General features: G+C 42.0%; 1 protein-coding gene across 4 annotated transcripts; it reads right to left on the bottom strand.

The window, feature by feature from the left end:
• Positions 1-1,827: 1,827 nt before the first annotated feature.
• hdgfl3 (HDGF like 3) lies at positions 1,828-15,026 on the bottom strand. 4 transcript variants are annotated; one of them, XR_004103877.1, is made up of 7 exons: positions 14,718-15,023; positions 13,823-13,899; positions 13,205-13,343; positions 12,758-12,910; positions 8,338-8,472; positions 4,286-4,447; positions 1,828-2,241 (listed from the first exon to the last, which is right to left on the bottom strand). XR_004103877.1 is itself a non-coding variant. In XM_031292749.1 (6 exons), exons 1-6 carry the CDS (start codon positions 14,799-14,801, stop codon positions 4,421-4,423), a joined length of 609 nt encoding a protein of 202 aa, XP_031148609.1. In that variant the 5' UTR covers positions 14,802-15,026; the 3' UTR covers positions 4,268-4,420. The 4 variants fall into 4 exon arrangements, 3 of the variants coding, with proteins under 3 accessions (XP_031148609.1, XP_031148608.1, XP_031148607.1); XM_031292749.1 differs by lacking the exon at positions 1,828-2,241 and having other exon boundaries at positions 4,268-4,441; positions 14,718-15,026; XM_031292748.1 differs by lacking the exon at positions 1,828-2,241 and having other exon boundaries at positions 4,268-4,444; positions 14,718-15,025.
• Positions 15,027-15,246: the final 220 nt, after the last annotated feature.

Genomic DNA, 15,246 nt, shown 5'->3' with positions numbered 1-15,246 from the left:
TAACCCACTTGTGCACAACACTTCATACATTTATCTATGTATTTCCATTCGTCTTTTTCTGGTTACATAAAAGAGTAACATATATGGGGATGGGATAATGTCTGACAGTTACTGAATGTTCCATAAGCCCCTCCCATAACTATCCTTGTAAAAAAAAAAAGAAAAAAAGAAGCAATTTCAAGCTACAACTAGAGTGATCGGTACACTGCAATATCCAACATATATCATAGATGGTAGGAGAGTATATAATATGGAGGTCTTATCAAATGCATTTGTACACAGTGGCAGGTGATTATGAGTGATACAATACGGATAGGTACAGTATGCACGGGCCAGTATAAATACCGATTGATGGCTATCTACACTATGTGTGATTATGAAGCACTGGGAAGAACACAAGCCACTCCAACCCACTGTTTCATCCAGAGGCAGAGCCAGATGTTGGAAACATTCGGGACTCAGCCTAAACCCAGCGGGGTCCGGGGGGGGGGGCACGTTTCGAGGAGATTTGTTTTTCTATTTATGGCAGCTATATGCACTATTTTTCACGCCATTTGAGAGAATAGAATGACTAAAAATCTGTACATCAGAGATGTAAAGAGAGGCAAATATTGTCTTGTGTTACTACTTTTTAAGTTAGGCTACATAACGTAGGTAGGGTAGGAATTTGGCGTAAACAGCATTCCTAATCTTTGAACCCATTTGGAGTAGAGTTCACAAAATGAATGGCGATATTTCCCCAGTTATAGAACTTCGGCTGCATTGATTTGCCGGTCCAGTCAGAGAGACTGAGGGGGAAATGACACAAAGTTATTTTACAACCCTAAAAAATTTGGGGATAACATTCGTGGCTGGAGCCTAGATAGGACATGTGCTGCAGTTACATGATTGTATTATGCTGCGTTCATGTGGGGTCATATGAGTTTCATAAGTGTCATCAACGTGGCGGGCAAAACTAGATTTTTTATTAATGGTAAAAACTTTTTTTTTTACGTTAATTTACATATTTGATATCAACTTTTGCTCGAATATTTTTTATATAGTAGTATGGTATTAACATCATTTGTTGTCCATAAAGAGTGGTTGCTGTTCGGACAGACCTGCCCCCCCTGCTAAAAAAAAATCCTAAAGGAAACACTGAAAAGTGATTAGAACTTCAGAAGGCCTGATTAGAACTCCGTTAACACTGCTACGTTCTGGTTTTCGAGCAGAGTTTTGAGCCAAAAGCGATCTCCGTGCACACAAGTATCTTCAGCTCCAGTAGAAGAACGTATCTCCGTTTAAACTAACATGCCCAAACCAAAATATCTCATCAACATTCTCGTATGCTGGGCATAAACAGGAGGCTGCACGTATACTCCGCCCGTTGCTGGTAGTTGCCATGGTAACGTTAGTAGCTTAAGTCTCAGAGAACGAGACGTCGTGACCCGATCAGGTGGAGAAACGTTGGCGTCAGTGTCGGAGTTGCCAAAGATCTCCGCTTGCGCAACCCCTCGGCTCGGAAGCGCCAGAGCAGTGTGAATGCGAGGTAAGAACAAAGCAAAAGATATTCGCTTTTAAACCAAAACGTAGCAATGCAAATGTTTCCGAAGACCAGCAGCTTCACATCTCACTCTGAGAGATAAAGCCAACCGTTTCACATCCTGTTTGCCAATCCTGGAGCTTTCATCAGCCCTAATAAAGTAAGAGGGCTAATTATTGTCTTAGAAATTTAACAGTAGAGGGTTTGTCACAAAGTCTTCAAGTTATTATGTCAACTTGAAGCATCTACATTCTGGTACTCGTGCTGTTTTCCATTACATTTTCAGCTCTTTAAGTGCCAATTCCTTATTTATTTTGAATTCATTAACCATAGTGTCAGCCTAAACCTGAAGAAGCTGTGTTACTAACACAGTACAAACATGTAAATCTCGGATCTCTCTCTGTTACCCTAATACCCACTTGTATGTTCAACTGCTTACCCAACAGAAAATACAGTTCTGCTCATTCTCAAGCCCAAACACATTCAAATGGTAGTATTTAGCATGCTGAAATATTACCTCTTCATCGGACTTAGGTAGCTTACCTCTTATTGTCAAATTGTGATTTTGCATTGTGACTTGGCAGCGAGTGCATATTGTTTTCCCTTCTGTATGAAATCATACAATTAACGATTCCTATTAATGTGTTCCTTTATATTCGGTACAATTTAGCCAACAACTCCCGATTGCTGATGAGGACTGTGAGATGCAGTTGATAGTTCTGGAAAAAGCTAGCAAGCAGACCTTGAGTAAAGATTATTTTGACACGATTTTAAATGATTGTTTTGGCCCGCCAGGATAATCAGAAATGAGTCAAACAGACGGATATTTTACTGCTATGTTTGCCAGTGAAGCAACAGGTTTAGTTCTACTCTTGTAATTATTAATAATGAATCTATGAAAGGGGTATAACTTACAAATTCAAATTTTTTTTATTGTGATTGGGCTATTATAATCTAACGCTTTGGCTACATTGCACACGTAAGGTGTGCGTAACGTACACCGGATTGGAATTGCCGCGTGATGTATCTTTTAACTGGCTACACCTGCAGCGCGCACACTGCATATGGTTGTGTGAGTCACAGGCGAGACGGAGAGCTTTTGCTTTGGGATTGTTATTGTTTCGTCAATTTTTGGAGCCGGCACGGCGCTGTGAAAACGCCAATCTACTGTCAGCTATTATCAAAGGACGCACGTGACAGGAAACAAGAAATAGAAACAGAAGCTCTCAAAACCAAACTGCCAATACACTCATTGGTAGATTAATTTAAAGCTTTAGTGCGTACATTTTTGATATTAATGAACGTCCGTTACATTCAAGCCATTGCCAAATGAGTTGCTACAAAGCTAATTAAGACTATCAGCTCCACACAACTCTCTCGGTATTTCTCAGTATGGCTGTGTTCAGAAGACTGTGTCGTCCGGTGACTTTCCTGCGCAGAAACTCGAGCGAAGTTAAAGGGGCGCTATGCAGTTTTGGCCATTTCTTCGCTGTTTTCTCGCAGGTTTCTCTACAGAGCTCCCCTTACAGCTTCAGAATAGATATTTGGCAACTCCTATGTTTACTTGTGTCTGACGCCTCGCTCGGTCAGTCTGCTGTTTCCTCTTTCTCTGTTCCTCCGACAATGCTTTCCTAGCTTTCTGCTTCTCAGCCATGACGATAGTGTGAAAAACTCCATCGCTACCTTGTTAGCCGGTTCCTGAATGGGCGTATGTGTGCAGTGCCGTGAAGCAAATTGTTACATCGCGAGACCTGATATCACGCGATACTTCCTGACGCTGAGGCCGCTGGCTCGCCGGCTGAAAGTTGCAAGGGTGTTTTTTCCGCTCACAGGCACTAGGGGGGAGCGAGATGACCACCATTCAACTCGAAAAAAGTCATATAACCATTCCAATGACTCTGAAGCTGTTCAGTTAAGGTAAATTAAGTTAAAAAAACTGCATAGTTCCCCTTTAATTACCTCTTCTGAAGAGTCCATCATGTATTTTTAATCCTGCGTGTCCTCCTTGGCTACTAGCAACTGTGTGGAGGAGGGGTTGGGGGGGGGGGGGCTGTGCGCAATCACGGAAGACTTGTATCATGTGGACATGCCGACAGTTTTGTTGTCATTACTTAGAATTCCTCATGGGTTGCGACAGAAACTACGCACTATAGCTTAAAAAGACATATAGACACTTTATGATCCATTTCTGTGTATAAGGTACACCTGACGTAAAAAATATAAATAGACTATCCTATTTTTACGCCTGTAGAGCGGATCTCAGCGACGCATACGCACCACATACAAGCTACTCTCATGCGCGGCGTAGCCCGATTTGATTGATTATAGTGGAAGCGTAGTGTAGGAGCATACTTCACGCGTGCAATGTAGCTGGCCTGTAAGCCTAGCAGAGAAAAACAGGCAAACACAACTCATATTATCACAACGCCTAATTGTTGCCAATAGAACATGATAAAAGTCAAGTCAAGTACGTAATGCCCCTTTAAATGTCCTAAACTTCACGTTGATGAAAACAATATAAACTCACAAGCATTCAGAGTCACCGGGTAAACATGGTTAACCATCTTAATCTGTCTATTCAAGAGTGTTCAAGATGACAAAGGGCTTTGCTTTGATTTCTGATACGGCCCTTGCCATTAAGTTTAGGCGCTGAAAAAAAAGAAAAACTGTGTGACATAATGCCCAGTTATACCCTGGCACCCAGATACCATTATCAGTATGGGTGCACCTTTTTTTAAAAATTTCTTTTATAAAAACACATACTTGAAGTCCAACAGCGAAGCGGAGGTGAAGATGGCAGCCAGAAGATGGTGCTGATGAGAAATCGTGTCGTAGGTTCACCTTTCCACCATCACAGCTACAAAGAACCATTTCCCTTTCATGCTTTCTTTTCTTCGCCTAATGTTCTTCTATGAGCAGCTGCTTCTGGGGGACACCACAACAGAGAAACACAGTCATTATTAGCATTGTTGTTGGTAGCATTAGCCCTATGAAATCAAGTCCAATGTTGACCAAAGTGGAAATTTAAAGTACAATCTAAAATAATACTGTAACTGTTATGAGTGGAAAGCATAACAGTGATATTAGTAACTACAGTGATTGACCAATAGTAAGGTTATCAGAAATGAAAATCAATCAAAATGTTGTGGTTTAAATATATTAACACCTAAAGTTGTTCTGGTAACCGTGTTAGCAAACAGTGGCTTATTTTAAAGATCCAGAAGACACAGAGCAACATTATCATTGATTTGGACTCGTGTTTGTGTCCACCTGATGAATCTCAGTCCAATATCCACTCTCTTTTAGCTCTTGTTTGCTCTCCTTACAGCTGGGCAATATATCGATATTATATCGATATGGTGATATGAGACTAAATATCGTCTTAGATTTTGGATATCGTGATATCGTAATATGGCATAAGTGTTGTCTTTTCCTGGTTTTAAAGGCTGCATTACAGTAGTGATGTGATGTGATGTGATTTTCTGAACTTACCAGACTGTTGTAACTGTTCTATTATTTGACTTAGTCGTTATATCCACATTACTGATGATTATTTATCTAAAATCTCATTGTGTAAATATTTTGTGAAAGCACCAATAGTCAACGCTACAATATCGTTGCGGTATCGATATCGAGGTATTTGGTCAAAAATATAGTGATATTTGATTTTCTCCATATCGCCCAGCCCTAGCTCTCCGAGTCCTGAGAAAAATATCTGGTTTCTAACAAATTCGGGAAAATATGGGGGCCATTTTTCTATTTAGATGAGACTCATGCTGCGTTCCAGGCAACCCCTAACTCGTGTTTTCACAACCTTCTACCCGTGAAAGTGCACTGGTGACTTTGCCTGGAACGCTACCAAGTCGGGAGTCGTGACTCGTGACGCAGCATAACCCCCATTCTCCACTGGGCGCGTCTCTGCTGCGTTCTGGTTTTGTTCCGTCCTCCGCCATACCACACCGGGAGCGTCTCATAAGCCGAGCGTCTTGCTACCCGACTCGCAGATTATATTGTCTCTACAAGTACTTTACAGAACAATCACATGTTTATTATGCTAGTATCTACCTTCCACTCCAAGCACTCCTGCAGTTAAACTCCATGCCTTCTCCTTTCTGATGTTATCTTAATAAAAAAGATCTGTGATGTCTGTTATGTTTTTCCACCTCCAAGATTAATCTCTTGTCATCCGTGGTGTGTTTCGGTAAATTGACTGGATACTCTTGCTGTTTCACTTCCTGCCCGGCTGTTTGAACACCCCTTGGGTCACGTGAAAATAGACCTGGCGTGTAACGTTAGCAAAGCGGAGCGGGGAGCCGCTTAATGCACGCTTCTGGGGCGCGGCGCGGCGCGACTGGTGGAATATCAAGCATTGACAGCGCCTCTGGAATGCAGCGCAGACGCGCCCGGTGGAATATCGGGGTAATGTTGTGTCCGGAATCGCACGCTTGGCACTACATACTAAACATGTATACTATGGTGCAACATACTTTTGTGTAAATAAACAGTAGTGTGTATATTTTAGGACGCACTAAGCTGTATTTTTCAAAGTCACTTTCTGAGAGCCTCCTTGTCGGTTGGAGACATGTAACCATGGTAACCCCTGCCAACCTCAGCTCTAGCGGCATCGCCAGATAACGCTTAAATTACTGAAAAAGTTAGGCAACCAGACCAACAGTCGCAGGTGACAAAACCACGGATTTTAAATATGTAAAAATGTAAATTAAAGCATTTTTGACGTTAAAGGGCTCCTTGTTTTTTTAAGATTATTTTTTGGGCATTTTTAGGCCTTTATTTTCGACAGGACAGCTCAGACTTGAAAGGGGAGAGAGAGGGGGAATGACAAGCAGCAATGGGCCGCAGGTCGGAGTTGAACCTGCAGCCGCTGCATCGAGGACTACTGTAAGCCTCTTTATATGGGCGCCCGCTCTACCAGGTGTTCTACCCAGGTGCCCAAAGGGCTCCTTGGTTGCTGTCCGTTTGTCTGTTATGAAGGTCTGTACTACAGCATTGCATTGTGGGATACTTATGCCGGCGTACTGTGCAGTGTTTGCATACTGTAATATTTCAACGGAAATAGTATGCAACTATTATTGGTTTCATACGAAGGTTTCGGACATACTAAAAAAATGCACATTCTGACTGGTGTGTGTGTGTGTGTGTGTGTGTGTTTTTCAATTTACAGTAGGTATGTATAAATATTCTATTTATTTCATTTTTTCTTCATAATCGCGTCTTATCATGATACTTTTTTTAATATATACATATGTGCTCTTCCAAAATTGATTCATGTTATGTTATTATTACCTACTTTCCTTTTGTTATTATCCGTAGTGTCATGTTTGTTTAGTCTTCTTTGTCTCTATGCAAAAAGGGAACTGGTTTGTATGCATAACTCTGAATGTAAATGGCAATTGTATGTCCCTGCAGAACTTAATAAACAAAGTAGGAAAGAAATATGTATCTGTCTCTCTAAAGGAGCTGTGGGCTGGCGGCAGGCCCCTTTCAGACTGCCTTATTCTAGCCACACTGACTTTAAGCCTCACCAGGGGACACGCAGCTCACGCATTAGCGGCCCCAGAGGCTAGTGGATTTTGCTTTAATTTTTATCCAAAGTTGAAGTTTAAAGCTTTAGTGCGTAACTTTTTTATATTAATGCACGTCCGTTACATTCAAGCCATTGCCAAATGAGCTGATACAAAGCTAATTAAGACTATCCACACAACTCTTTCTATATTTCTCGGTATGGCTATGTTCAGAAGATTGTGGCGTCCGGCGACCAATAGATAATTACCTCTTCTGAAGAGTCCATCGTGTTTGTTTAATCCTCCGTGTCCTCCTTGGCTACTAGCAACAGCGTGGAGGAGCGGTGGGAGGGTGCGCGATCACGATCACGGAAGGCTTGTATCATGTGGACAGTGTTGTTGTCATTACTTAGATTTCCTCATGGGGGCGACAGAAACTACGCATTATAGCTTTAACATATAACAGTCGGTGTGCTTTTTGTGATTTGCAGAAAAAACGTTGAGCCGTCTATTTAAATTTGACTAAATGTAGGCTTTATTTAATTATTAATTTAATTAGTATTTTAATGATTTGATGATTATGGAGAGGTTCTATATATTTCTTGGCAAAAGTAGTAATAAAGTAAAATCCTTCACAAACACTACAGTGTCATACATAAGTGAGATGCCACTGCAGTACTGGCAGCTTGTTTACTCATGCCTACAAGGTGGATTAGTCTATATCTTGACAACATTAGTGACAGAGATATGAACTCTCCTAGCCCCCCCCGATTGGACTGGTGGTAAAACCCCTACTGCTGCCCTCGCCTAGCACTAGTGAATGAGTAAGCACTATATCGATGGCGTTACATTTCCGGGATTGTTCCGCTGCCGCCGGAGGTTCCGCATTTTCGGCCGGATGTCCCTCACCTTCTGCTTTCTTTGTGTTGGCATTCTAAACTCCGGTCGATTCGGGAAATTACATTTTCTTTCACTTTGTTTTGAGTAAAATTCTCATCACATCGACAGCGTTTTTATTTCCAGAGCTCGCCTCCCCACGTGTACACGTTCCACCAAAACAAGTTCCTTCCCGAGGCTATTTTGCAGAGTGGTTCCGTCCGGCGCATAGCGCCACCCAAGATGATTGTGATTGGTTTAAAGAAATGGCAATAAATCAGAGCATGTTTTTCTCCCATCCTAAAATGTTGTGTGGACTAGCCAGATCCTCCTCTGCAGTGCTGTGGAGGAAGGTCTGGCAATGCCAGACTAAGTAAACACTAATGAATGTTTAGAGTGCAAAATATGGTATCCCACCTTACTGTCGGTGGTATTTTGGATGATGTCGTTGTCGGGGTCTCCTCCCTCTAAGCCGCTCTTCTGGTCGTCATCTTTCCCGTCCTTCTCCAGGTCATCCTCCCCAGATGAGATCCTCGACAGCTTGGAGGATTTCTGCCACAGACACACAGATAAGGACGCGGGAACACTTGCTGAGTGTCAAGAGTTTTTCATTTCTAACAGACAAAAAATTTTTTTGTAGCAACGCATCATGATTTGCAGGGAAGAAACCAACACAGTTAGAAGTGGACAATAACTATTCACACTGTAAAGCAGGCTTAGATGACTAAAGCCCCTGACACACCAACCCGACGGCTGACCGTCTGCAGAAAAGGCAGTCGGACTGATCAGTCGGCTCCCAGAGGTCCAAAAAGTGCCTCGGAACACACCGAAGCGACGCCGTCTCGAGCGTACGTTCTACGAGTGCGCGAGACGTAATACAAAAAATTAAAACCGAAAAAGACGAACCCGTCACGTGGGTCTGGCTTCTCCAGCCGATAGTAATGGCGGCTTGTTTAAAATACGATCTCTTATTTTATGAAAATAGTTCACTGAAACGTGTTTCTGAAAACATTTTAAGCGAGAAATAGGCCATGCAGTTGCTGAATCTGTCTTCATTTCAGATCGTCAAAGGTCAGTTTAAAAGATTTTTGTCAGATTTTGAGAGGCGTTCGTCACTCATCCCGCTCGTTATTTCCGGGTTAGCACTAGTCCGACTGCCCGCCCTCCGACCCAGCAAGTCAGGTTGGCCAAAATGAAGGCCGACGGCCCCTCCGATGGACGACAGCACGGAACACACCACACAGACTCGAGTCACCGACCTCGCCAGACTGTCCGACGGCCGATTATCGGGTTGGCGTGTCAGGGGCTTTAGTGGCCCTGTGGCAAGCAGTGCTTTTCTCATAATTTGATACATTCCTATTGTGGTCTGTGTGCTTGATCCCCGGTTCAAGCATCTTCAGTTCATCCACGTAGAGTAAAAGAGAGGCCGCCCAGAGCCATCTCAACACCCAACCATGCAGGACCCGCTGCAGTGGTGGGCCCAGAACGCAGACAGTTTTCCTATTTTGAAGTAGCCTACACGGACGTTGTCTGTTGTGTACTCTTGCTAGCGTACTGAGATGAACGTGAGACGTCAGATGCAAAACATGTCCGTCAAGCTTAAGTTGTTCACTTTCTTGTTTGTAAAACTGCAACATATTGAACAGCAAATGTTCACAGTAAAAGACGAGCGTTTTTGGCCGTCATTCGAAGCCATTCCACTACAGGGACTGTGATGGTGACTTGGCTTGCAGGCCCTTGCCTGTGTGTATTTTTCCTCCCCAGTTGTTTTCAGAACTTCAAAGTATTTTCTTTTGCACTTATATGGGAGACGTAGCCTAACATTAGGTGTTTTGTATAATGCAGCTGAGTTGCTGCTTGTTGTATTTGCTGTTCTGCGTGAATTCTATGTATTATCTGTCTGTTGTCACTGAATACAGATTGTTGCAAAGAATTCCCTCCTCCTGTGATTTCATTAATGACTGAAAAAAATGACGTCAATGACGTCATCAGCGACTGGTCGACGTCAACTTGACTTTCATCACATCAGAGTCGACTTTGAACAGTCTGAAGTCATGCAACCCCTTATGAAAACGGGCTGCCCACCCTGCACGCTGTTATTGGCTGGGGGTTATACACTCGTGCGGGGCCCAAAGGCTCTTTGACCACGCCCATAAACGTCCCGCACTCACAAAAAAAAAAAAAGAAACGAGTGAATCCAGGCAGAGGGCAGGGTCTCTGCAGATACAGACACTTCACACACCACACACTTCTAGTGGGTCATAATGACGACTGACAGGGATTACTTTTGTATTAGTCTCATACATTGTTTTTTAGTAATATAATGCATATTATACCTTTAATTAATTGTTATTCATATTTCATTCGTAACAACTACTGTCTTTTATGTATGTGAAGATATCTAAAAAATGTAAAAATGGTCACCTTTTACATGGTCACAAATGCATCAGAAGTCGCAGTGGCACAACATATCCAATAAAACCATTAAAATCATATATGCATTACAAATGTAATAATTTGTAATGTAATAATTTACCATTGGTCAGTGTATGTGTGTGTGTGTGTGTGTGAGGGCGTGGGGTTGAAAACAACCCAATGATTGTTCCCCCCTCTCACCACCCCATAAACACAGAGATCTCATTTAATCTTTTCTCAGCTGAGGAGATTCCAGTTCCTTCATGTACCACACACACACACACACACACACACACACACACACACACACACACACACACACACATCAGCAAACCGCTCCACAATAGTGCCACATTCCTTTGGATGCACCACATGTGCTGTGCGTAATGGAGCCCAGTTGCTAGGCAACTGTGGTTGCTAAGTGAGGAGCAGGATGCATGTGACTTTTTCAACCCGCTTCCATTTACAGCAGCAATGGCTTATGCACTAATACAGTAACACACTGTGGCAGTGCTCTGCAGCACTCCATCCCTTCAAACCCTCAAAGCTTCTTTTTTTCAAAATAAAGGCAAGGTCAAACAGAAGTGGACGGCCTAACGAATACAGTAAGATCCCCTGGAACAGAGGTTGTCAAAGACATGTTTGGATGAATGAAATTGGGAGAAATGCCACACTGTGAAGCTACAGTCTAGTATTCAGCAACAAAAGGAATCAGCCACGCTGCTCTATTTTCAACAAATCCTTAACTGGAAGACGCAAACCCCTTTAATGACAATATTGTGTCCATGAACATCTAAGTACACTGATGAACTGCTTCTAGGTTTTATATATCCCTCTGGGGATAATGCATACAGTATGTTGTACGATGAAGTTGGCCTTACTTTATACTTTCCTCACTGTCAACAAATCCCATGAAAAAAGAAACATTACCCAAACAGGAGGAAACCGTGTATTTGCCGGGGACCATGTTCAGTGGCAGATTATTTCACATTTGCGGCAAAATAAACTACAGTGCGTGTGTCCATCGTAGGGCTGGGTTAAAATAATCAATTCTCCAATTAAAATTGATCTTTGTTTGACTGATCTGGTTTCGATTCATACAATCCCAAAACCGATCTTTTTAATATATGCCTTTTCACGATGGATGCGGTGAATTGACTCCCTCTTTGGGGGTCAGTTCTTAATGTAAACATGAACCTGGTGCAAATTAAAAAAAACAAAAAAAAAACATTTGAGGGTTGCTTCTTGCTTGTACAGTTCACAGAATAGGTTCTCTGAGAATCTCTTTTATATCAAAGCTTAATTAGTCTTGTAGCTGAAATTTCGAAAACGGGACCTTTGAAATCGAAATTGAATGGATTGGGGGAAATCACTGGCGATGCCCAGCCCTAGTTCATGGTAATGAAGGAACATGTCACCCAGTGCAAAGGTAAGGCAGGTTTTCAATCCTGCGTTCGAGGGTGGTCATGTGGAACAGGCATAAATATCTTTGCCTTTTGAGATGCTCATACGACAAGTGTATGATCTAGTTGGTTTCAAGTATACGGGGTGAGGCCTTTAGAGAAGCCAGTGCCAGTATCAACCTGTTTGTACTTGATCGCATAGGCGTAGATTTTGCAGGGATATGTCCCCTGCATCCCCCCCCTAAAATCATGTAACTTTGCCTTCAACTTCACAGCTGGATGATGTAATAGGTGTATCTGAGGATGGAATTTTCCTTCAGAGCCACACATGACACACAGCTGATGATGTCTGGCTGTACTGCTCATGCCAGATTTCAAATATTTAAAAAGGGATGAAAGATTGTTTCTAAATTCGTCAAATCTAGCCTCTTATTGATTGATCATATCAATTTCAGGTTGGTCATCATCAGTGGTAGAATGTAACTAAGTACATTTACTCAAGTACTGTACTTAAGTACAAATGTTGGGGTACTTGTACTTTACTTGAGTCTCTTCTTTTCATGCCACTTTCTATACTTCTACTCCGCTACATTTCAGAGAGAAATATTGTACTTTTAAACTCCACTACATTCATCTGACAGCTTTAGTAACTAGTTACTTTACACATTAAGATTTCTGCACACAAAACACATGTAGTTTATAAAATCTGATGTTTTAATATAAATTAAACTAGCCAACAATATAACGGCCTACAAGTGCCTACAACTTTCTAAATTTCTTTGTTGTTGCATTGAGTACTTTTTACTTTTAATACTGTAAGTACATTTTCCTAATGATACTTAATTAACATTTTTCAATGCAGGACTTCTACTTGTAACGGAGTATTTTTGCAGTGTGGTATTAGTACTTTTACTAAAGTAAAGGACCTGAATACTTCTTCCACCACACTTCAGTGCTCTTATTATACCTGAGCTTTCCTCGCTCCTGTTTTAGTACCGTCCCCAGCTGAAGTAAAGTACCTTGGAGGTGGCTGTCTTTTTCCGTTTGGATCCGGTCTTGTCTCCCTTCAGCTTTTCCTTGTCATCTTCCTCCTCAACAGAGTCGCCCTCACTGCTGCCATCGGCAGCGTTTCCTCCCTCTTCTGTTTCTGACGAACTCTGTTGCTGGATGGCCTGTGTGCGAAAGACGCCTACCATTTTTTTTTCTTGCAAAACTAAAATGGCTAGTTCCACAGTTAACTGACACTTGAAATGTGTAAAGGTAAGACTGCAAGTTACGACAAATGAATCCATCTTTCTTTACTCAAACGCTGTCTGCTTTGAACAGACCTTTTCATTTGTGTCTTACACTTTTTGGCGAGGCAACAATGTGGCTTTGTTGGGCATCGAGCCCGCCTGGCATCTCTGCTTCCCCCGTTCATGTTTTCTCCCACTGTTTGTCACAGACACAATACACTGCCGACTGACCTGATAGCCTGTAAACTTGACTCCGGGGTTGTTCTCGATCTCCCACAGGCCCTCATTGAAGCCTTTCCTCTTGTTGGACTTGCCAAATTTGTCTTTATACTCCTTGTAAGGCAGAAGATCCTTCGGGCCCAAGAATGCACTAAAGATGAGGGGAAGACACATTTACTACTTATTAGGTTGCATGCAATGAAAAATGCAACAATGTTGCTACTTCACCCCTCAATCGTCCACCGAGTCTACCCAACAACAGGTGTGAAATCGCCTAATTAAAGCATCATGAAACACCACATGATGTTTCCATGATGAGTTAAATTGGGCAGGATCTTTGTACATAAAAGTTTTCAAATTTAAAAAATATAAAATGTTGCAGAAAAAAATGAGCTGCTGAGCAACTTCGAACCCAAACACTATGAGTATTGAACTGTAATAACCTTTAGAGGTAAAAACCCTAGCTGACCCCTTTTATTTTAAAAAGTGTTTGCTTACACAGAGGACTGACTATGTGTCTGTATACTCAGATTCATAGTCTTGTTCACTTATTATTTTATTATATATTTGCTGAAATAAATCAGGAAGCTTTTTTTTTTACTGTACTGTTACTGAGAAAAAGGTACTTACGTTTCATGGGTCCCAAAAAAGAAGATGGGGTACTTGTTGGCAGGCGGTTTGACAGCTCCTTCTGGAAGCTCATCAATCTGAAGCACAGGGAGAGAGAATTACTGCATATTTATTATACATATATATTATACTCCTTTTTTTTAGATTATGTTCAGATTACCAGTCATCTGTTAATGTATACCACAGTACCTCACTAATAATTTACTACTATGGGTTATATTCCCTGTCATACATAGCCCACATATACAATAAAGCATTGTATTTTAGTAGAGATGCTCATTTGTTGTAAGAGGTTAGAAAGAAATGGAGCCTGCATAGTGGAAATCCACAGTCATAACATGATAGCCCATGTGCGCCATTGAATTTGAGGCCATACTCTGTCTGCTATAGTGTATTTAAACACATGACAACATTTGTTGCTAATGAGACGGTTGTATTGGTAGTAGTAGTTTTGAAACAGAGGCGCTACGGGTTACCTGAGGTCAGCTACTGGCTCATTTATTCCATGGGTGACAGCTAAATGCAAACATTTAGGCTAATGAAAAACACAATGAACTAATTAGGCTAGTGGAAAATATTAACATGCCAAAGTGCGTTACAACTCAAGCGATAGCTGAATGGAGCAGGAAACGTATTGGTGAAAAATGGAGCCCAATAAATGTTATTTTAAAATGTCTACATTTTTACTCAACCTGGCGGAAGAGAAAGGCTTTTTAAAAGACGTTTTGGTCGCCAGTAAGAGAAATACGCAGACCAAAATGTGGCTGTGGAGTCAGCCCCAGCCGAGCTCGGGGCATAGTAGCATCCCTCCTATTACCCCAGCGAAGCAGCGGCTGTATTGTGTAAATCAACCCCGCCTCCCTGTGCTCCCAGCCCGGCCGCATCCTAGACTCACCCTCGCCGGCCAGTGCGGGTATCCCTTCATCTTAGCGAAAACCAAATCTCCTGCCTTGTATTCGCGCGGCCGTGGTCGAGCCATGTCGCTGGGTTAAAAACGGAGGAGACGACTTTATAATCCTTGGCAGTTCTCCCCGGGGCTCTTTAACGCAGGGCTAAATTATCGACCATCAATGTTTTTATATCAAGACTGCAGTTTACACGGAAATAAATAATTAAAAAAACGCGGAAAACGGGGCCTGGGAAAGGGCTATCCTCTTACGCACAAATTCAGGTGTAAGCGTTACCGAGAATGGCCTAAGTTGGAGTAGGGTACCTGTAAGAAACGCAAAGTCTGTCACAATAGGACAAATCAAACTTCCGGTCATCGAAATAAAAGAAAAACTGACGCACATGCATTCAACCAAAATCCAAGGGAAGGGAACAGGGAAAGACAGGAGAAGAGAAGCAAGAGCAAGGAAAAGTATGGAGAAAAAAATTGTTCTAGAGATGCTTTAATTTTGCTGTTTTATTTTATTAGGCTGTGT

The sequence above is a fragment of the Sander lucioperca genome, chromosome 3, assembly GCF_008315115.2.
Source record: "Sander lucioperca isolate FBNREF2018 chromosome 3, SLUC_FBN_1.2, whole genome shotgun sequence".
NCBI classification, from domain to species: Eukaryota; Metazoa; Chordata; class Actinopteri; order Perciformes; family Percidae; genus Sander; species Sander lucioperca.
The sequence above is the reverse complement of the archived record's forward strand: the minus strand, read 5'-3'. Positions and strand labels throughout refer to the sequence as shown.

Bases quoted from the DNA above. Each gene is read 5' to 3' on its own strand.
- hdgfl3 (XM_031292747.1), bottom strand. From the start codon at position 14,801: ATGGCTCGACCACGGCCGCGCGAATACAAGGCAGGAGATTTGGTTTTC. The intron at 12,911-13,204 runs GTCAGTCGGCAG...TTTCGCACACAG, and splicing joins TCAAGTTTACAGGCTATCAG to GCCATCCAGCAACAGAGTTC. The intron at 8,473-12,757 runs GTACTTTACTTC...TGTCTGTGGCAG, and splicing joins AAAAGACAGCCACCTCCAAG to AAATCCTCCAAGCTGTCGAG.